Raw genomic sequence first — 22,731 nt, forward strand, 5'->3', positions numbered from 1 at the left:
TAGACTTTGGTTCGTGTCTGCCCAGAAAAGGTCATAGCCTGTGTACACAGGACACCCAGCAGAAATCCATATAAAGCCATTCAATTAGGGCAACAATGCATGAACAGCTGCTTGTGCTCAGTTCCAAAGGCACTTACTCTAAGGCACAGGATCCATAGCACTGTACTTCAGCACTGTACTTCTGTACACTAAATCCTTCATCACAAGTAAATCAAGCAGATTCAGGGGCAGGGAAGACAGCCGAGTAGATAATGCGTTTGCCACATAAACATGAGAAGCAGTGTGGATCTCTAGCACGTGTGTAAACGCAGGGCAGGAACAGCAGCCTGCCTGTGCTCCTAGCCACTTAAGAGACTAGCAAGGCTCCCAGATGTTGCCTGGCTAGACTAGCCAAATTGGAAAGCTTTGGGTTCAAGTAAAATAGCTATCAAGTATCAATTTCCACACTCATGAACCATCACACATACACACAATACCAAGTAAATTGGGGGGAGGGGAAGCACCTGGAGATGGCTTAGCAGTTAGGAGCACTGACAACTCTCCAGAGGTCCTCCTGAATGCAATTCCCAGCAACTACATGATGGCTCACAACCATCTGTAATGGTATCTGATACCCTCTTCTGAATAACAGCTTGGGTACTCACACGTGTTTTAAAAAAATAAAGGCTATTTTTCAGATTGGGCCTCATTACCAGCCTGGGCTGGTCTTGAACTCTCAATATCTAGTGTTGGGATTATAGGCATGCATCACTTTGACTGACTGAAAAATTATTAAAAGAAAAAACTTTCTCCCTTTGGTTGAGACATGGTTTGTGTAATCCTGTCACTAGCTCTGCAGACAGGGCTAGTCTTGAACTTAGACTCTACCTCTGCCTCCTGAATGCTAGAACTAAAGGTGTGTTCCTCCTCCACTGCCTGCTCCGCTAAAGAAATTCTTAAGTGCCTGCCAGCCACGTGGCCTAACCCTGGTGAACTGGGTCCTATCCCAGGACCCACATGGTAGGTGGGAATGAATGATGGTTGTCCTCTGACCTCTACATACACAACTCATATGTGCACACAAAATTTCTTTAAAAAAGAACTTATATGGAACAAAATTACAAGACATGAAAATCTTTATTTTTAAAAAGAGAATGTATTTTTACATAAATCTACAACAGAGTTCAACTGTAGAAAAAATAAACTATACTTGGGGATTCTGCGCTCAACATGGCAAGCAAGCTCCCTCCCTCAGGAGGGGGCTGCACACCAGGCCACAGCTGGAAGGACCACAACACCCCTCCAGAAACCCCAGCAACATGCCCACAACATTGACCAGAACCCAGGCACATCCATCCAACAGATGCTAGGGGCCCCAGAACCCTGTCAGTGTGACAAGCCACCCTCTTTCTTTAACAATGGCTTCTACGATGTGAAGCCCATCATCTCTCTCCCTCAAGGAAAGGACAATGTATGTGGGTTCCTTTCCCAACACCTTTGGATTTTTATTGTGCCTCGATGGAGTGGAGGACAGGCTATCAGGCCCACAGCTGGGGACATGCCTCAGCAAAGGCAGAGTAGAACAGGGTGACCTAGCTTCAATACATAAGCTGCAGCAACCAGAGCAAACCCAGAATCTCCTTTCCACCCGTGCCTGTCCCCAGCAGCCTCACCCACCCATCTGGACTCAGAACCTCTGCAGTCTGCTCCATACTAGGTCACCCTGGGTTCGCCAGCAGCAGTTGTGAAAATGTTGTGCAGTTCAGAGCTTGGCCATCACTTCTTTCCAGTCCTGGTCACCTGAGGATCCATTTGGGGAAGGGGCTAAGAGAAGTTTCGTGGGTTTAGAGGCCAAGGCAGGAGGCTGTACCTGCTGGGGCAAGCACCAAATTGAACTCCTCCCTCCTGCGCAGGTGACCCTGAGCCTCACACGAAATAAAGAGGTCCAGAACCTCACTACATGGTGCCTTTCCAAGACTTACTTCCACTCTCTCAACTGAGGTTCTTCCTCTGGCAACACATAGTACCCACAGCAGCCACTGGGAAGAAGGCACAGCAAAGATCCATCCTCCCAGAGACCTTGCCAACTCCTGCCAGGAGGGAGGAGCTTTCTAAAAGCCAGGTGTGGAAGAGCTGTGGTCAGAACTCAGGGCCACACCCAGTCCATACCCACCTTTTATTACAGTGTTTGTAGCTTACTGAGTGATATCAGTGAGACAAGGAGACACTGTAACCACTGAGATCAGTGTTGACCTATGAACTCCAAAAAAACAAAGGGACTTGATACGGATACAACTTAACAACCTTTCTGTGTTTCCAGAGACTCATGGAAGCACACTGCATACTAGTACAGGCAGGGAACTTGAACAAGCAGGCCAGGGCTGGAGGCAGGGAATGGGAGGAGGGCTGTAGGTTCTGTTCCAGTGTGTGCACTGGGCAATACAATACCAAAAACAACAAGTACAGAGAAAAACAACCCATGAGGAGTTGAACTCACTCCTGTAATAAAAAATTAAAAATTTGTTGCCTCTGAGCACAGAACAGACCAGGAACTTCCTCAGGCAGAGACAGAATTGGCAAGAAATATCACAGTGGCTATCAAGACTCGGTAGTGTACACTCCCCTGACCCAACATTTTCAGACAGTAGGTGCACCAGGCCTGTCAACCCAGCCTGGTCCCATGCCTCTGCCACGCATGTGTTTCTTGCCAGTCCAGGTGGCTTCCTGAAGTCTCCCTCCCATGGAGGCAGGACTTAGCAGTCACTTTTCCACAGTTTGATTGTTTTGTCATTCTCTAACGCTGCTGAGGCAATGATGTTCTCTGTTGGGTGACAAGCCGTGGAGATCACAACATCTGAAAGCAGAGTTAGACAGGGTGCTGCTGCAGGATAAACAGCAGCAACACATGCCCCACTGCCCTCAGGAGCACAGGGAATACCACAGGACTTAGGGGGAGTGCTCAGAATGCCGGGAATAGTAACAAGCACCTCAGCCTTGCTCTGTTGGGCACAAAACACTTGGTGAGGACCCCAGGAGACTCCTCATTCCTGTCTACGTGGCCTCCTCACTGGTCTCAGGACTGACTACACCCACCTGCCTATACTATTCATGAGGTTGTTCTACCTGAGCAAAAGGTAACCACACACCTGGGCAGGGAGGGATACTGGCATTAATGAGATGGCATGTGAGGTCCATTAACTCTGCCTGCTCCCTGGGGCTCAGGTTCCACAGCAAGTATGACCAAGGTACTCCCAGCTGAAGACAACTGCTCTTACAGAAAGAGCCCTCCGCTCCTTAGGGCTGCAAAGGAGCACATGATATTCCTGCCCCTGACTCCTCAGAAAGTGGGCAGGCAAGAACTAGAATGAGGTTAACTCCACAGCTGGACTCACTCAAGGCTGAGCTTTGCCCGGGAGATGGAAAACCAGCATCCCTGAAAAAGGCTGAGCCTCCAGGAAACGTGGGCTAGACATTCTCCATATTCACAGAGTCCTAGTGCCAGCAGCTGGCGGGCCAGGCCCCAGATATCTATGCCTAGTTTTTCCAGTGAGGAAAACAAGCTATATTCCCAGGAGGCTTGAGTCTAACTTAAGACCCAAAAGCCAACCAGGACCAGGACCCTAGATAAGAGCCCTTGATGCTGCTTCCAAGGCTGATCACACACCTTCTCAGGCCTGCAGGGCTGGGTGGCAGGGAGAACAGAGTAGCAACACCTGCTTATGTGTCCTTAAACCCCAAAGACAAGCAAGCACCTCAGGGAACTGAGGGGCTCCCCTGGGTAGCTCCACCCACCCGTGTGGCCCACCTGCAATGACTGCCCACCTGTGTGACCCTGCAACTTCTGCACAATCTCCTTGGTCTGCAGATTCCATATATACACTAGGTTATCTTCAGAACCAGACACGATCCACTGCAGCAGCAGGCAGGCAGCAAGGACAGGCAAGAAAGACACCAGGTTATATGCTGAGTAGGTAGCACAGGCAAGCTGGCTGGCGTCACTCTAATACCTATTCCTCCAATTTGGGGACATGCTAAATGGCTCCCATGCCACCCTCAGTCAGTGGATCTATCCACCTGCTCTTACATCTTTAACCATATCCAAGTGTAAGACACCACAGCTCCATCCAAAGCAGCAAGTGTGGGCTTGTTCCGTATGCTTAGGGATGCTTCATAAAGACAAAGCCTCCTGTGATGAGTGGCATCTTAAGAGAGCTAGCGGGGTAACAGCAGCTCAGTGGAAACTCACCTTGCCACCTGTCACAGAGAAGTTGGCAAATATGCAGTACTTCTCATTCTTGTGGCCAGTGTATGTCTTCAGACACTGAAAGGGTGGATGTACATTGTTAGCACCTGTGGTTAGCTTTCATTCCAGAGGATCCCAAATTCTGAAAATATTCTAGACAAACCCAAGGCCCAGACTTTGACCTGCAGACTAGTCATTCATAAAACATGTCTTTAAAGGGAGTTGTACCATACTTGCTCATCAAAAGAAGATGGCTGAGTCTCTCCTGCTGCAACTCATGGGTCAGCCACACCACCCTCAACCTGTTACCTGGGGCTGGCATGCAGGCCAGACCAGCCACATGCCTGAAGCTCACCTTCCCCTTGCTGTAGTCCCAGAGCTTCAGTGTGCTGAAAGACAGAGAATGGGAGTGAGGGGCAGGCCATCTTTGACATGCCACCTCCCCAGATGACACCATATCCCAACAACCATGAGTGTCGGGACAGAGGATCCTCTAGTTCACCAAGTTCAGCCAGCCACTCCATGATACCCAAGAGCAAACACAAGGACCCTAGTACTTGTAGTTCAGAGACAGACTGAAGAAACAGATTGCTGTCTGTCTTCCCAAAACTAGTGGTTAGCCCGAAGCAGAATGCAGAAAACCATGTTGGCTCCAAAACCACCCAGTACAGATGCCACAGGAAGAGACTCATGCCGATCCTGGGGGAGAAGTAGGAGGCTAACCATGATAATGCCAATCAGGCAGCTCTCAAGAGCCAACTAGGTAGGCATGATTCCCTGGAGACCTTGTACAATGTGTGCCAGTTTGTTCAATGTCTTGGAGACCTTGTACAACGAGCACCTAAGAGGGGGTCATCATGTATGGCAGTGAGATTCTGCCACATGAAGATGCTCAGAGACTGGGAACTGGCAGGAACAGCCTAGGCCTCAAATCCTTCTCACATTAAAACTAACTGGAGTGGAGAGTCCTCTCTTCAACCCCTCAGTCCACAACCCAGGAACAAACTCTAACGCAGATGTAAAAGCTCGACGGGGCAACTGGGAGAAGAATCAACACAACCGACAGGAGAGGAATCCCACCAATGAAGGCTCAATTCTCAGGGTACCAAAGCACTCACTTGTCCAGAGTTGCAGCCAGGATGTATTTGCCATTTGGAGAGAACTTCACGAAAGACACTGGAGGATTGTCATCATCTACACAGAAGAAGAACAGGCTGACCCTTGGCAGAATTGAGATGCAAGTCAGGTCCCAGTTACCCATGTCAACAGTGTGAGGCCCCTGCCACCATTACTCTTGAGGGACACCAGAGAGCTTTGACATCCCATCACCTTCCCTAGCCACTCATGTTCTAAGTCTTCACCCAGTGCCCTGCCAGTACAGGCCTCCACCACATATAAAGGAGGCCCAAAGCTCTCCAGCAACACTGAACAACTGATCCCCTGAAGAAAGCTGCCTGACCTAGGGTGGTCTTATAGACACCCTCCCACTCTTCAGTCAAGCAAGCTCTCCTTTCTTGATGGCCATGCCTGTCTCCTGAAGACCAGGTTGCTGACTTTAGCATTTGGCAAGCAGGGTTGAGACTGGGGTGTAGTAATGCTGAGAAGCCAGGCCTCCAACAAACTGCCCACATAAAAGCTGCTTTCAAGGGCATAGGAATGTCATATCCTTCTGCATAATGGGCTCCTGAGGGTTCTGCCCATCGCCTGGGATAGGAGAGTGTATCCTGAGGTGAGCCTGCCTGGCCAGCCAAGGAAGCATACCAGGCCTTAAGTGTGCGTACAAAAGGATGGTGTATCCTGACACACACATTACCACAGGGGGTTTGCAGGGGGTTCCGTTTCTTGTGACTGGTCACAAACACTGAAAGGGACATGAGAGAGTAAGGCCAGCAGGGCTACATAAGGCGCATAAAATCAGCTGACATGGAACAATACCTGTGCACCTTCCCAGGCCACCTCTGAAACAGACGCCTGCAGAAATCACCGACCTGTGCCACACCTTTAATCCCACCCAGCATTCTGGGGCGAGAAGGCGAGGCAGATCTCAGAGTTTGAGGCCAGCATGGTCTATAAAGTGTGTACCAGAACAGACAGGAATATAAAGAAAAACTGTCAACAGCGCCCACCCCATCCCCTGCAAAAGAATGTCTAAACCTGAAGATGTGAGAGAAGAGAAATAGACCTTGAGCCAAATAGGCCTGCCTACCTCAATTTAAGCCTTACTGCCCAATGCCTGCACAAATCTAAATTCTGGCCACCCACCCAGTTGCCTACCACAGATCAGTTTAGCCAACAATAGATATAAAACAAAACATCTACAAGTTTTGACCCCCAGGGCTGTTGAGATGGCTGGCTCATGCACTCACTGCACAGACCTGACAGACCCCACAATCGAAGAGTTTAACTCCTAAAGCAGCTTTCTCTGACCTCCATACATGTTGTAGCACAGACAGAAACATAGGAGAGAGAGAGAGAGAGAGAGAGAGAGAGAGAGAGAGAGAGAGAGAGAGAGAGGGAGACCCTTAAAAAAAAAGAGCACAGATTTTGCTAGGCATGGTAGTACAGTCTTTAAGCCCAGCTCTTCAAAAGCAGGTACATCTCTGATTTCAAGACAAGCCTGGCCTACAAAATGAGCTACACAGAGAAATCCTGTATGTTTAGAGGGGAACAAAGGGGGTTAGGGAGGGGAGGGCACCACAAAACCAAAGAAACTGAATGTTGCTGTTCCCTAGGACAATTGCTTAGCTGAAGTGAGTGTAACCAACTCTACCGTTCCCACCCTGTGGCTCCTCTTACAGCTGCCTGTGATGGCTGCGTCTAAACTGGATGTGTCCTGTTGTGCCCTTCCCCCAGCCTTGAGCAGGCCTGAAAGACCTTGTTTACCACAACAGACCAAAAACAATAAGACCCAGGTGGTGCTACCCACCTTGGCTACACTACAGCCTGCTACAGGAACTTAAAAGAAAAACTGAGCTTGCTTTGAGACAAAGGATGGGTTGCTCTGTGACAAAGGATGGGTTCCTCCACCCATCTCCTCCTCCACCCATCTCCAACGGTAACCAAGGTTGGGTCCCCCTCACCCTGGCAGGCTGAAGCAAGAAGGGGTTCAGTGGTGGGGGTGGGGCTTCCCCTTTAAATTGAGAGCTGAACATTAAAACATTGAACCTTGATTAATCAGAATACCTTGTTTTGGCTTCATCTCTTTTCGCCCTCTGTCCCCCTTTCATTCCCAGCCCTCCTTTCAGGTGAACCCAGTTATCCATGGCCACAGGCCGCTACATCCTGTGATAGCTGCAACTAAACTGGATATATCCTGCACATCATTCCAGCAGCAAGTACTACCTCTGGGCAACTGTTACATCTGTAGACCTAGTGTTTTAAACCATCTCAAGATTTAAACTGCAGTACAAAGTACACACATACACTGCACCAGCTCACAGAAGGGACTTGAGCATCCGGGGACTTTGGCAAACAATAGAAAGTTGTATAACCCTCTCCTAGATACTGAAGGGTGACTAGACTTGCTATGCAGCTTTCCAGCTAGCTGACCTCTGTACCTAGGATGCTGTGAACGGAGGATGACACAGGGTAGCAGATGCTTACACGTGCTGATAACACAAGCACTAGGTGTGTGTTGGACTAGCTGCTGCATAACTTAGCACCAGAGAGGTCCCTGGAAGAGCAGATTGGGGAGTGGGGTGGTAAGGACAGGATATTACTACCTGACATCTGTGACTGCTCTGAAAAATCAGTAAGACCCAAGAGTGGACACAAGCAAGAAAAGCTTAAATAAAAGCCATTATTCCAGGGTGACTGTGTCCCCAAACTTATGAAGACTATATCCACAGCTGCAATAAGTGGCTTTTTTAGAGAGAACATCACACAGGTGATGGCTGAAGGGGTGAGGGGTGTTAAATGTGAGCATGTCATTAAGAGTTGGGCACAGAGGGGTTGGGGATTTAGCTCAGTGGTAGAGTGCTTGCCTAGCAAGCACAAGGCCCTGGGTTCGGTCCTCAGCTCGGGGAGGGGGAAAAAAAAAGTTGGGCACAGAGAAACACAAGGGTGTACATGCCACCTGCAGGCCAAAGTGATATCAGAAGTCATCATACCCACACCATGTTGCCGGCCACCTAAACTCCAATAGAGAATGAGCTCCTGTCTTCTCTGCTAACTCAGGTATTCTATCCTAGCAACTTGGCAGGCCAGAATAGCTACACTAGTTTCTCTAATAGTCTAAAGTCTAAACTTACCACAAAGGCCTATCTAACCCCAAAAAGCCAAACTGGTAAAGAAGCAGGTCCTGCCAACCCTTTACATTGCTCACCTAAAGTTCTGAACTCCAGCCTAGACACCCTCCCAACACCCACCCCATCAGCCCACTCACCTGTGCGCCCAGACCTGTCCTGGCTCCAACACCCTGCCCACCTTGCAGTACACCCTAGTAGTGAACATGTATCCCCAACTCTAGGAAAGAAGGGACCACTGGCAGGCTGAGGCAAATAAACACAGGTAGAGGCTGTAAGGTCCCAAAGAGCTACGGACACTACTCAACAATGTAAAATATGCAAGAACCAAGAACCAACCCCACATATGAGCATGAGAGACGGGGGACAAGTTCCATGGGTAGCTTTATTAGTCAGGAAGAAAGTTACCGTGAGTCTTGCAGAGTAAGGGGACCCAGGACAGAAAGAAAACTTTCTGAAACCAAATATTCTAGAAGCACTAGCAGGACATGGCAGCCACCCCACTCCACAACCACCTACCAGATAGAACACTCACCAATGAGCGTCTTCAGACATTGGCCAGAGGCAGTGTCCCAGATTCGGCTGTCAGAAGATAACATATGAGAAAGTCAATTGCTGGTGATTGCTGTCACCTCTCCCACTCTAGGAGGGCATTTCTCCAAAGTCGCATAGTACTGCACTGCACCCTTCACCCACCCACAGCTTTAACAATCACTCTGTCTCTAGAGACTGAGGGAGAATAACACGTGCACACATGGGTGGACTTCACCTGAGGACACCTGTTCTCCATCTAGGATTACAGAGACCCTGTCTATAAAGATAAAAATTAGGGCTGGAGAGATGGCTCAGCAGTTAAGAGCACTGGCAGCTTTACCAGAGGTCCTGAGTTCGATTCCCAGCAACCACATGGTGGCTCAGAACCATCTGTAAAGGAATCCAACTCCCTCTTCTGGTGTATCTGAAGAGAGTGTATTCACATACATAAAACTTGAACGAGAGAGAGAGAGAGAGAGAGAGAGAGAGAGAGAGAGAAAGCTGGATGGTAAGGTGTACCCCTTTAATCCCAGCACTTAAAAGATACAAATGTACAAATTCAAGGCCAGCCTGGTCTAGAAAGTTCAAGGAGGCAGCAAGGGGACACAGAGAATCCCTATGTATGTGTGTTTTGGGGTGTGTGGGAGCAGCACAGCAAACAGCAACAAAAAATCTCAGCAGTAAGCAGTGGCCACATCTTTAATCCTAGCATCAGAAGGTGGATCTCTATAAATATGAGGCCGGCCCTGATCTACAAAGTGAGTTTCAGGACAGAGCTCTGTTACACAGAGAAACCCTATCTCAAACAAACAAACAAAAGAATGCCTGTCCTCTCTATACATTTAAGAGCCACCAACTGGCAGTATGTTGTTAGGAGGGCAAAATTGCTACAAAATGAAGATATCCATTTACTGGATATCCCTGTAGGTTTACAAGGGAACATGTTCAGAAACTACCATCCCTGAGGACATGTCAGGCTTCGACATGGTTCCAGCTACATGGTCTGTGACTTTTGCTGACCACCACACCCTTCTTCAGCAGTCAGAAGCAGGGACACTGGCTCTTTGCTGTGCATATTCCCAAGCTGACCTCCCATGCTGTCACTGTATCTGCAGCCTTCCCCAGGGCAGGTCCTGTATCATTCCTCAAAGTGAGGTAATCAGGCTCTTCTCCGAACAACCACAGGACCTCAACCCCAGCCTTTCCACATCTCCTCCTTCCCCAGGGCTTCCACTCTTCGGACTAGCTGGTCTGACCCTTTCTTGCTCTCTGCTCAGTCCTCTCAGCACAAGCCCACTGACTCATCTATGCAGGCTCTATTTTACTTTTAATCCTCATGCCTCAGCCTAAAGTGTACAGACGACCGGCAGAAGCTGCTGGGACTGGAATCCTGTGGGCTTTTAAAATTCACTTTTGTACAATATGCAAAACACTAAGGGACTGAAATCCAAGTGCATTCTCCACACAGGTTCAGGTTGAGTGACTGATGTTGACCTAACTCCATCGTGAACTCTGCAGGCTGTGTGCTCAGGCAGTCTTGTTCTCCATGGCTCCTGCCCTCTCCTATCATAGCATTCCTAAATATCCCTAGCACTTTACCATTGAGAGATCTTCCCCCATCATAAATCCAGGTAAGAAGAGCAGCCACCATGAACCCTGGCAAATGTGTAACCCTTCATGCTGGACAGCAGGTCCTGAGGGTCCAGAGAGGCTGGGCGGTTAAGCCTCAGAAGCTGTTCTGGCCTGTCACTTACTGGCTGTTCTTTTTTTTTTCCTTTTTGGTTTTTCAAGACAGGGTTTCTCTGTGTAGCCCTGGCTGTCCTGGAACTGACTCTAGACCAGGCTGGCCTTGAACTCAGAAATCCGCCTGCCTCTGCCTCCCAAGTGCTGGGATTAAAGGCGTGCGCCACCACCGCCCAGCTAGTGGCTGTTCTTATGCTCACCTTTATTTCCTAAGTAACAAGTGGGGATGGCAAGAATTCGATGCAGCAAGGGAAAAGGACCACATAGTCAACTTTTTAGTTTTTGTTCCTTTTAAATTTGTTCTTATGTGTGAGTACCTGCATTTGAATTTCAGAGCTACAAAATGTGACTATCACTGATTGATCCAGGACCCCAAGAGTATTCTATTCATCACTTCCTGTCTCTCTTCAGGGTGGCCCACCCCCAGCAAACCTCTTCAGGGTCCACTTAGGAAAAGAAGAATCTTCTAGTCGTCTGTGAACTCAGGGCACCTACCTCCTACTGCTTATCCTGCTCATATTTAGTGTTAAGTTTAGCTCTACCTTGTCAAAGCACACCTTACATAACTGTTTCCTGTTTCTTTCCACTCCACCATTTTTCTGTCTTCCTTTTGAGTGTACTTCTATCTGGGGTCTCTTGGGTCACTCTGCCTAGGACAATGAAAGCACACTAACACATTGGGCTAGTCCAACTGAAACAAGCTTTAATGGACTTATCTTTTGAAAGAACTGTCCTTTTGCTAAAGTTTGTGCCACCCCCAAGAAGAAAAAGAAAATGTTTAGCTCCTATCACTCAGTGCTCTCTCTCTTTGTAGCCAGGAAACAAATAATGTTGCCAACTGGCTGGCTAAGTCCCAGCCCAGCCCAACCTGTGCAGTGAGACTGCAGAGCTCCAGGCTCCACCTGTAGCAGCACAAAAATGAATTTAATTCAAGTCACCTTCTCTCTGTTATGTCTAGGTTTTCCTTTCTGCCTTTTGGTCACCGTGCTGCCTGGGGCCCAGAAGTTTCTAGTTCCTTTTGTTTGCTCTAGGCCACTCTTCCCTGTTCTGACCTTCAGATCAATTCTGAGGATTTTGCTGCACAGATATCACTTACCTGCCCCGCTCAAACACTTCATTTTAGGGATATTTTAATAGCACCCAAGCAAAGTCTTTTTAATCTCAAGCCAGGGCCCTGAGTACGGGTATTCAGGCAGCCCATCAACCCCACCCACCAACACTGGGCTTCACTCACCTACTACATGACTTACCTGGCTTTACTTAATCAACACAGAACAGCAACATACACTCAGTTATGAGGTCTCCAAGCTCAGAGTGCAAGTAGCACTGTACCCCAAGCCTGCCTCTTGTGATCTCCACTCTCCCTTGTCTTCTGAAGAACCCTAAGCACTTCTACCTAACAGTCACATCTACAACCATCCACTGCTGAAAGCTTGCAGAGAGAGACCACACCTCTGGCTTCTTCTCTCTTCCACACAATGGGATCCGGTGGGTGGTCCACCTGCCCAGGACTTATGAGGTCTGTGAACAGCACCACTGCACTCAGCACAAAGCCTCAGCCCTTTAACTCACTTTCTACAACTTTGAAAAAGGACACACTCAGGGGTATGCTCTGCCCTGGGTGGCTTCACCTATCACCCACCATTTCCACCAGCTCCTTCATAGCTTTTCATCCCAGTACTCTGCACAAGGTCTGTCAATAACCCACAACCAGTGGAACACGGAATTCTGGAAAATGAGGCACATGTCCCCTCTTTTTGCTGCACCACAGATCTGGAACAGCACAACAGGTCACTCACTACATGAAAAAGACTCACTTACCAGAGGCCATCATAGCTACTGGAAACGATCAATGACCCATCACGGTTGAAATGAACCTACAAATTAGAGAAGGAAGAAAAGCTGATTTCTAATCAGTAGTAAGTGTCTCTCGATTCCGAGGGCATCCTGCCCATAGAGCTCACAACAATTCCATTTGAGGGCCTGAAAACCTAACAAAGCTAATACAACTTGAGGGTGGAGAGGGGGCACCTTCTCTTTCTCACCAGCAAAATACAAGAGCTCAAAGTCAGGAGAGACACCCAGTTTTCTAGAATGGTTCACAGGTGCTCTGTGCTCACTCATCAGCCTCAGTGCCAGCAGTGAGACCCAGGCCACCATAAACTGTGTCTCAGAAGAGATGCTCAGGCTACTATCCAAATTTCACTGTGAGTCCCTGGAACCCTTCAGGTAACTCCAGGCCCTCAAAACTCACTGTTTTCAGTGGTTGTCTTCTTATTTTTTTTGGGGAAAGGATCATGTAGTTACAGTTGATTCTGATTCTACTATGCAGCTATAGCTTCTAACTCCTAATCTTCCTGCCTCTGCTGAAGTACTGGAGTTACAAGCATGTAATCCCATGCCTGTGTTTTATACAACAGTGGAGATGGAATCCAAGGATTGGCATGCAAGCACCTATGTACCAGACACTGGGTCACATTCCAACCTTGCTTAAATCTTTGTGCCAGGAACTGAGTCTATCTACCAAATTTCTATAACTTTGAATCCCAACTTTGTGGCCCAAGATAAACCTTTTTACAAATTAACTCTCAAGGCATGGTATGGTGACAAACTTGAGAAATGTTCCAGCTTCTTGGGCTCACAGGCATATATAAGAAACTTACAAGCCACCTTCAGGTTCCAGGGACTCTGCCATCATAGACCTGGTCTCTAAAGCACTGGAGCCAGCAGTCACTTTCTCCTGTTGAGAAGTGTATGCCAGATCCTGAACAGCCACTCAGCCACGACTGTCAGTCACTTAGAGCTCCTCTTAGGTCAAGGCAATACAACTATCCACATTTACCTCTGTTTTTAATATACATAACAAATTCTTACTTGACATAATAGGGTAAGGAGGTCAACGTGGGCACCTGACTTCTTCATGCAGCCAATGTGCAGGTAGCACCTTGGAAAAACAAGCAAGCAAGCCCACAGGGTACTCAGACCCACCCTGGACTAGTTAATAAGACTCTCTGTTGGGGATGAGGCACAGTAAACAGTTAAGGAGACACTGATACAATGACAACTCACAGGCCAAGGCTATAGCTAGGGAGAGAGTATATTAAGGGGCTTCAATTGAGGCTGCACATTAATTTTGAGGGGCATTAAGTCAACTTGACACAAACCTACACATATTTGCAAAGAGGGAATTTTAATTGAGAACATGTCTCTGTTAAGACCGGAGTGTAGCGATCTGCACGGTTTTTCCTTGATTCATGAATGATACAGGGCTTTATTAGTGATGCCACCTTTAGGCAGGTGGTCCCAGCATGTAAAAAAATTAAGATGACCAAGGCACGAAGACAGTAAACTATGTTCCCCCAGAGCTTCTGTTCCAGCTCCTGTCTCCAGGTTCTTGTTCTAACTTCCTTCAATGATGTAACTGTGATGTGAAAATATAAAATGAAAAATCTATTGGGCAGGGGTGGGCACACCTGTAATTCCAGTACTCAGGAGTCAGAGTATGGCGGTTTAAATGAAAATAGCCCCCATAGGCTCACAGGGAATGGCACTATTAGGAGGTGTGATCTTGCTGGAGAAGCGTGTCTGGGAGGGGTGATTCTGAAGTTTCAGAAGCTCAAGCCAGGCCCTGTGTCACTCTCTTCCTGCTGCCTGCTGATCGAGCTGTAGAATTCTCAGCTCCTTCTCCAGCATGATATCTGCCAACATGGCATCATGTTTCCACCATGATGACAATGGACTAAACCACTGAACTGTCTGTCAGCCAGCCCCAATGAAATGCTTTCCTTTATAAGGTTCCTGCAGTTATAGTGTCTCTTCACAACAATAAAAACTCTAAGACACAAAGGCAGACCGAGCTCTATGAGTTGAAAGCGAGACTGGTCTACACAGAGTTCTAGGATAGCTAATCTTTTCCTTCTTGTACCGTCTAGTTTTATGTCCCTTTGACATAAAGCTAGAGTCATTACAGAAGAAGCCTCAATTGAGAAAATGCCTTCGTAAGACTGGGTTGTAGGCAAGCCTATAGGACATTTTCTTAACTAGAGACAGATGGGAGAGCCCAGCAGAATAAGCAGGCTGAGGTAACCATGAAAAGCAAGCCAGTAAGCAGCACTCACTTTTTTTCTGAGACAAGGTTTTTCTGTGTAGCAGCCCAGGCTGTCCTAGAGCTTACCCTGTAGATCAGACCTGCCCCTGCCTCCTGAGTGCTGGGATTAAAGTCCAGGTGCTGACCTCCCTGCTAGCAGCACTCACTCACTCACTCCTCCACGGCCTCTCTTATCAGTCTTGCTTCCAGGTTTCAGCCCTTGTTGAGTTCCTGTCCTTACTTCCTTCAGTGATAGACTACGATATGGAAATGTAAGGAAAATAAACCCTTTCTCCCTCTAATTTGTTTTTGGTCGTGGTGCTTCATCATAGCCACAATAACACAAACTTAAGACTTTCCAAGTTGCTTCTGGTCACTGTGTTTTATTAGAAAAATAGAAGCCTTAGGATCCCAACACACTCATGAAAGCTAATCTACTCAAAATTCTCATGGCTCCCTATTCTCCAAACAGTCACCCCCATTTTGAAAAAGCCCATTCAAGGACACCCCCCTTGAAAATCCCTGTCATCGGGGCTGGAGAGATGGCTCAACAGTTAAGAGCACTGGCTGCTCTTCCAAAGGTCATGAGTTCAATTCCCAGCAACCACATGGTGGCTCACAACCATCTGTAATGGGAACTGATTCCCTCTTCTGATGTTTCAAGGACAGTGTGCTTATATACATTAATAAATAAGTAAATAAACCTTAAAAAAAAAAAAAAAGAAAATCCCTGTCATCTACCTCCCAGCCCACAAAGTGTCCCATGGTGCTCCCCACTATACCCCACCCACCATGGCACACAGGGCCAAGAGATATTTTGGCCTCCGGTCATTCGGATGCTACATGTGCGCGAATCAAGTTAACTCATCTAGAGGAACTTCTGCTGAGCATGTTAGGAGGACTTACGGCTGAGACTGGGTCAGAATGAGCAGGCAAAGTCTTGAGGCACTTCCCTGTCTTCACGTCCCATATCCTCACACTTTCATCAAACTAAAGGTGAGACAGGACATTAAAGTGACTCTACAGGAACAGGAACAGCAACAGTGTGATCTCTGAGACCCAGAACCTGTCCCCACCTAGAAGCAAAACTGCCTACCCCGACCAAGCACCAAAATATGACACTATACACACTGCCCTTAGAGGAGAAACCCACGCACTTACAGACCCTGAGACGATGAGGTTGGACTGGGGGTTGAAGTTGCAGCAGAAGACGTAGTTACTGTGGCCCTTTAGGGTCTTCAGACACTTTCCCTAGAGCACACATAGCATACCAAAGCCTGTGACTTCCAGGGCCTAGATCCCCAGATACAAACTTCTGGCACATCTGAAGACCTACCCGAGACCAGCCATCCACACAGCCAACTCATCTCAACTATGGGAACTCCCTGGAAGACCAGTGTCACTTACGGAACTCACGTCCCAAATCTTCAAAGTTTTATCATCAGAGGCAGACACAAGGAGGTTAGAATCTGATGACCAAGCTACATCAGATATTCCCTTGGGAAGGAAAAAAAAAAAAAACAGCTGGTTACCACCTTGTGGGACAAATCCAAATGACCAGTAAAAGATCAGCCCTACCAATTTATACACCATGCTGTCAGGAAATCCAGCCACTGTTAGTACCACAAAACACCTGGCCCAGAAGAAAAGCCCACTCTGTTCAGCTCTACCAAGCTTCTTAGACTCACTCACCTATGGAGGCTCAAAGTGCTTGTGCTTGCACTAAAAATATAAGGAGGCCAGGTGTGGTGGTGCAAACCTGATTCTTCAGCAGGAGGATTGCAGTTCCAGATCAACCTGAACTACTTACTTAGTAAGACCCTGAACCCACTAGACTTAAAAACAGTTCTGACAAGCCACTTGGTGCACACCATTAATCCCTGAACTAGAGAGTTGGAAGCAAAGGCAGCCAGATCTCCAAGTTGAAGGGTAGCTTGAGTAAGTCCCAGGATAGCCAGGGCACCCAGCCATCCTGCTCAACACCTAGTCCACCTCATAGGAAACCTACCAGTTTATGACCAGATATAGTTTTCTCGAACTTTCCATCATATGCTCCCCAAATTTTAATGAGTTTATCAGCAGCTGAAAGGAATGAAAGAGAGCTGGGGTCAGAAAAGATTGGGACTGTGCATTCCCCTAAAGTAAGGCCTGGGTTGCTCAATTCGTGGACACACACAGGTAAGCGCTCACTGCAGAGAGGCAATAGCATATGAACAGGCAATTACTTCAGTTCCATACAAAAATGCTGAATGCTAACCAACCCAGAGACCAGTAACAACACAGTGAGTGCAGTCTCCTCATCCTCCCTCCTCAGACAAAGCTCAGACTGCCTCTCCACCAGCCAAAGGACTGAAGGATACTCACATGAACTTGCCAGCCACTCCCCATTGGGGCTGAACTTCACAGAGGACACAGCTTTTGTGTGGCCAGCCAGGGTGAACTTCAGGGCATAGTTTGGCTTAACAGGTGTGGGCTGCGGGAAAAAGTACAGATTAGCCAGAGGCAACTACCACCACCCAAATCAACTCACTTGAGGCCCAAAGTGTAATCAAGCACTAGCTGGTTCCAAATCTACACACAAGAACTTACTACAACCTCATCTAATGTCACCCTTCAAACTGTCAGTGAGCCTATCACTTCTCTTCAAAGCCCCTAGTTTCCCTAAAGTCCCCACCTTAACACACCAAGAATTTGCAATTTTTTTGGTATGGTGGTGCACATCTTTAATTCCAGCACATGGAAGGGAGAGGGAGGCAGAGGCACGTGGTCTATATGTTGAGTTTCTCACCAGCTAGGACTATAGGGAGACCCTGCCGCAAAACAAACTACTTTTTGATAAATCTCCCCCCCTCATCTTAGGTCTGGGATCCCTGATGTGGCACCTAGCTGCTCTGTGTAACCACTGCTGTGTGATCAGAAACTCACACTGGCAGCATACCTCACTAGGCAGAAAAGCCTAATGAAATAACACCCCTGAGAATCTCTCCAGGCTGTCTACCGCAGTGGTCCCGGTGGGCCATACCTTGCTCTGTGTGGCTGATGAGGAAGGAGTGGGCTGTGCTCTCGCAGCCTCTGTCTCTGGCTTCTTCTCCTCTGTGGCCATGGCTCTGAAGCCCACAGGGCAGGACACCGTGAAGGGGGAGTCACAATTGAAGAGGCTGTCAGCTAAACCGTACTCTATAGTATGGGCCTATATATAAACAATCCTCTCTTTAACAAAACTTGTTGGAGAAATGGTTCAGTAGTTAGGCTCACCAAATGCTGCTCCACAAGACCTATGTTTGACTCCCACTTGTGGACTTACAACTATCTTTGATTCCAGCTCAGAGAATCTGCCATCCTCTTCTGACCTCTGTAGGGACTCCATGCACATGGTACACAGACTTATATGTAGAGGGGGAAAACCAAAGTAAAATAAAATTTGTCTGGTGTGGTGGTACATGCGTTTAATTCCAGCACTTGGGAGGCAGAGGCAGGTGGATCTGTAAGTTTGAAGCCATCCTGGTCTATAGAGCAAATTCCAAACAGCCAGGGCTACACAGAGAAACTCTGTCTCCAAACAACAAAAAGGTTCTTGGGACTGAGATGTAGCAACCCATGGAAGAGTATTCACCTAACATGCATAAGACCCCCCCCATAAAAAAAAAAAAAAACAATGATTCTGGGGCTGGAGAGATGGCTCAGTAATTAAGAGCACTAACTGCTCTACCAGAGGTCCTGAGTTCAATTCCCAGTAAGCACATCTGTAATGGGATCTGATGCCCTCTTCTGGTGTCTGAAGACAGCTAGCTACACTGTACCCATAAACGTAAAATAAATAAATCTTAAAAAAATAAAAAGACTCCCAAGAAAAAGGGTCAAAAGGAGAAAAGCACCACCACATTGAACTCTGCAACAAATAAACTGTTCCAAGCTGGGGATAACTGTCACCCTATCCTAAGGCTAAAGCTTCAGACACTCTGTGTGATGGCCTACTCTTGACTCCTTTGTGAGCCTAGACTTAACCTTCAAGAAGGCTTCCCACTGCAGTGCACAGATGTGCACAGGAATCTGAGCTTTGTTTCAAAGTATCCTCGACACAGTTTTTAAAATGCTTTCTAACAGAAACAACAGGCCAAGTGACAGAAGGTAGACCAACTGTGCAGAAGCTTGGGAACTTACCCAAATTTTAAAATACACCCAAAGAATTTGACAAAACACAGGAGTATGTATCCAGTGGCCTCCACCTCAGCAGCCTGTAACTCACAGGCTGCAAAATACCTTCTACAATGCTAAGAGCTCACAGAGCTCAAGGACTCAGTGCACAGAATACTACATAAAGAGCTACAAGAGTAAAGCAGAGTAGCCACTGCCCCCATATGAAACCTCAGGAGGAGCAGCATGAAGAACAGCAGCGAAACAGCAAACTAGATGAAGCTGCAAAGCTGAGGGAAAGTAGTTAATTCCAGTCAGCTGGACAGACTCAGCCCAAACACCTGTGAAACCGCTATAGTTTACTGCAGTTTACAGTAGGGCTCAGCACCTGAATGCATCGCAGAAACACACCACGTGACTGGGAAATGAGTTAGCAGTCCTCTGAGAGCTACGAAGACATCCAAACATCACCGCTCATGGATTCCTCAGCCATCAATGTAAGGAACAATCATGATGTAAAGTATAGCTTTGAGATTAAACCTGCAACCTCACATAGACCTCAGGTAAGTCTAAAATGAGAGGACACAAAAGAGAACAATGTTGCCAGGCAGTGGTGGCCCACACCTTTAATCCCAGCACTTGGGAGGCAGAGGCAGGTGGATTTCTGAGTTCAAGGCCAGCCTGGTCTACAGAATGAGTTCCAGGACAGCCAGGGCTATACAGAGAAACCCTGTCTCGAAAAAACAGAACAAACAAACAAAAAGAGAACAATGTCTCAAAGTCTTCAATCCTAGAGGATGAACAGTAAAGTCACCCACCACACAGGGCCCAGGTGCAACCAAGCTGTTTTACCTGCTGAGGCCAGCTCCATCAAGGTCAAATCCTGCAGTAGCTCAAGCCCAGGGGCAAGGACGGACTACGGTAGGTCCTATAGGTCTCTCCACAAAGCAAATTCCTTGTGCCCAGGAAATATCAGCTGCTTAGTGTTTTTAGCTTTTTGGAGACAGGGTCTTGCTATATGCACCAGTATTCAAAAACCTGTCTCAACCTTAGTATGGTTGGTGTAACAGGCATAACTCAACTACCAGGCCTGACCTCCAGCTTAGTCTTAAACTACTGCCATGAGTTCCCACAGTTACCACTTTTGTGGACCATACAGGTAGCAAGAGGAGCCAAAAGACTTATGTAATGAAAGGGCTAAAAGTCCCGTTCAAGGACTATCTCATCTCCCAACTCCAGTGAAATAAAAGGCTGACAGTGTAGAGCATATCCCTTGGGTGGGAAGTCTCTTAGAAACTAAGCAGCATCCTTTAGGATATAAAGAGACTCACCCATAATGGGGGGGGGGGGGGGGGATGACCTTGCAAACGAGCACACCAACATCCAACTCTTTATAAACTGGGTCTTTCCCGGAAGCCAAATATTAACATATGAAGACACTGGTTGTAGCACCAGCTCTAAGGATGCAGAGCTCTAAAGAGTGGGCGGAGTTCAAGGCCCCAAACAACAAAACAAAAAACAAAACAAAAAAGGGAAAAGAAAGAACAACATTAGCCAGTCATTCACCAGGCTCAGGAGGAGTTCAAAGCAGTTAAATGTGAAGCCAGCACCAACCTGAAACCGTCTCAAAGGAAACCACCACTTTCCAATTCCACCGGGTAGGTGGTGTTTTAAGGTCACAAGAAAGCAGGACTTGGGGAGGAGAGCTCTGGGAGGGAGGTGTGTTAGGCAGGATCCTCAGCAGGTGGTTTGGAGCTGGCCTCCACTGCCCACAAAGGAAGCAGTTAACTGGCAGCCACAGCCTCAGGTTTACACTACAGTGAGTCTAACCATGGCAGGACAGCAGCCATCAGTCTCCCTCCAATCAAATGTAGATTCCTGGTTACCACCCTAGACACTCAGTACACAAGTATGGGAAGTCAGAATGGTTCAGTCACTCAGGTGAGTGCAGTAGGTAACCTAACAAAGAGCTCCAACCCATCCATTCTGGGCTCCTGGATACCTAGGTCCTAGTCGCCTTGGGTTCACACCGATTGTGCTGGCAGCACGAGAGGTGCCAAGTGGTCAAAAAAACCTTCGAGATGCTTGCTGGCTAGGTGTCCCCGATGAGAGACAGCGAACGTCCCAGGGACGCTAACCTGTGGTGTGAGCCTCGAGGAGCTCGCAGGACTAAGGGTGTAGGGGCGTAGCAGGGGCCACAGTGGAATAGCAGGCCGTAGCGGCCACAAGGGGCGGCAAGGCCGGGGCGCGGCCGCAAATGCGGCGCCGGGCCCGGCCCGAGGCCCACGAAACACGTGCGGCGCTGTGGATCCCGGAGCCCGAAGGCCCACGTGGCCACCGCCCGCCTCGCGCCCGCAGGACCGGGTCACTCGCTTACCTGCCGGAGCCGCGGCAGCGTGGCCGGGCGCTCTGGCGTCGCGTCGACTAGCCGTGCGCGCGAGAGCAGACGAGCTGGTGGACTAGGCGGCAGCGGCGCGGGAGGCGGGAGGGATTGCGCGTGCGTGAGGGGCGGGGCAACGGGCGGCGACGAGGGTCAGAAAAATTAGAGGAGGCGGAGCGCCTTAAAGGGCCCACCTGTGTTTCGCCTTTCCTTTTTGACTGCTGCTGGTATTCAGTAACTGCAGAGACCGTAGCTCTCTGCAGTTACAGATAGGTGAGAATGTGCTTATATGCCTCTCCTGCTATTCCAGGCTGTATCGCCAAGCTAATAGTTACAGCTTGTCTGTCTTGACCTGTGCCTGCGCTGGACTCTTGGGAACCCTCTTAGTGCCACTGGTGGACGTCCACGAAGTCCGGAAGTCCGGAGCTCCTGCGGCTTCCCCAGCTTACCGCAGGGCGGGGGCTTCCTGCCGCTGCAAGCCACAGCTCAAAATTGAACATACTTGCCTCTCTAAGTCGGGTCTTAAGGAGTCTGTGCTGTACACCCCACACACTCAGAAAAAAAAGTCTTAGGAACTATCGCTGCAGGGAGAGCTCTGCAGTAGTGTTCAGGGAAGGCAGGAAAGAAGAGCCTGCATGCTGACAAGAGAGGAGCTAACCTACTTAGAAGACAAACCAGAATGTGGATAGGAAAGGCAAGTGTCTCTAACACAGAGGCTCCAAGTCATCCAGCTATGCGTGCATCTGGAACCAAGCAGTAGTGTCCACCGCTCACATTCCAGGCATCCACTACAATCTAGCTACTTTATAGCTCTGAAGCTCCATTTTAAAGGCTGTATCTCATTTTCACAAGACAGCCCCTGGCAGGCTAACTAGCCTGCAGTTAGCAAAGTATTCACAGCCCACTATCCTATGGGCCAGCTCTACTCCTGTCACTAATGAGGGAAATACCCAGAGAGGACTACACAGGGACTAAAGGAGAACCTGGAGCCAGGTCTGCACCTCTCACTTCACTGTCTAACTCACATGGTCTTAGACTCTCTTGAAGGTGGCCATGGCCTGTGCAGCCTCATCTTCCAGTCTGGGAATATCAACTATAGCATGGGGAACCTGTGCAAAGGGACTGAGCATTTGAAGCTTGAGAATGTTTAGAGTGTGGTTGCCATAGCTACAAGAGTGCAAGAGACTGGCAATTGCCCTGAACTCTCCTACAGGCACAGAAACAGCTCACATGGATCTGTGTGTCTAACAGGCCTATGCCAGGAGCCCTGGATGGAGCAGAACATGGGATGGTAAGAATAACATCTCCGAATCTGCCTAGCTAACCGGACTGGAAACCAAATCTAATCCTGAACTTCCCTCTGCCACCTCTCAGATAACATTCAAAT

The 22,731-nt window shown here is 48.2% G+C and overlaps 1 protein-coding gene across 5 annotated transcripts; it reads right to left on the reverse strand.

Annotated features, from left to right (window-relative positions):
* Window positions 1-1,097: 1,097 nt before the first annotated feature.
* Wdr5 (WD repeat domain 5) lies at window positions 1,098-21,469 on the reverse strand. Of its 5 annotated transcripts, none has more exons than XM_028756959.1 (14): window positions 21,342-21,469; window positions 17,853-18,020; window positions 17,195-17,303; window positions 16,839-16,912; window positions 16,238-16,327; window positions 15,992-16,081; window positions 15,737-15,820; window positions 12,565-12,620; window positions 9,002-9,048; window positions 5,341-5,416; window positions 4,578-4,611; window positions 4,226-4,300; window positions 3,802-3,889; window positions 1,098-2,833 (listed from the first exon to the last, which is right to left on the reverse strand). In XM_028756959.1, exons 2-14 carry the CDS (start codon window positions 17,931-17,933, stop codon window positions 2,733-2,735), a joined length of 1,005 nt encoding a protein of 334 aa, XP_028612792.1. In that variant the 5' UTR covers window positions 17,934-18,020; window positions 21,342-21,469; the 3' UTR covers window positions 1,098-2,732. The 5 variants fall into 5 exon arrangements, with proteins under 5 accessions (XP_028612792.1, XP_028612794.1, XP_028612795.1 ...); XM_028756961.1 differs by having other exon boundaries at window positions 17,853-17,937; window positions 21,342-21,432; XM_028756962.1 differs by lacking the exon at window positions 21,342-21,469 and adding an exon at window positions 21,103-21,165 and having other exon boundaries at window positions 17,853-17,937.
* Between the last annotated feature and the right edge of the window lie 1,262 nt (window positions 21,470-22,731).

The sequence above is a fragment of the Grammomys surdaster genome, unplaced genomic scaffold (assembly GCF_004785775.1).
Source record: "Grammomys surdaster isolate TR1022 unplaced genomic scaffold, NIH_TR_1.0 126133, whole genome shotgun sequence".
Classification (NCBI taxonomy): domain Eukaryota; kingdom Metazoa; phylum Chordata; class Mammalia; order Rodentia; family Muridae; genus Grammomys; species Grammomys surdaster.

Bases quoted from the DNA above. Each gene is read 5' to 3' on its own strand.
- Wdr5 (XM_028756957.1), bottom strand. From the start codon at position 18,203: ATGTGCATGGAGTCCCTACAGAGGTCAGAAGAGGATGGCAGATTCTCT. The intron at 16,913-17,194 runs GTGAGTATCCTT...CATTCCTTTCAG, and splicing joins GGAGTGGCTGGCAAGTTCAT to CTGCTGATAAACTCATTAAA. The intron at 12,621-15,736 runs GTAAGTCCTCCT...TCTAATTTGTAG, and splicing joins ATTCTGACCCAGTCTCAGCC to GTTCATTTCAACCGTGATGG.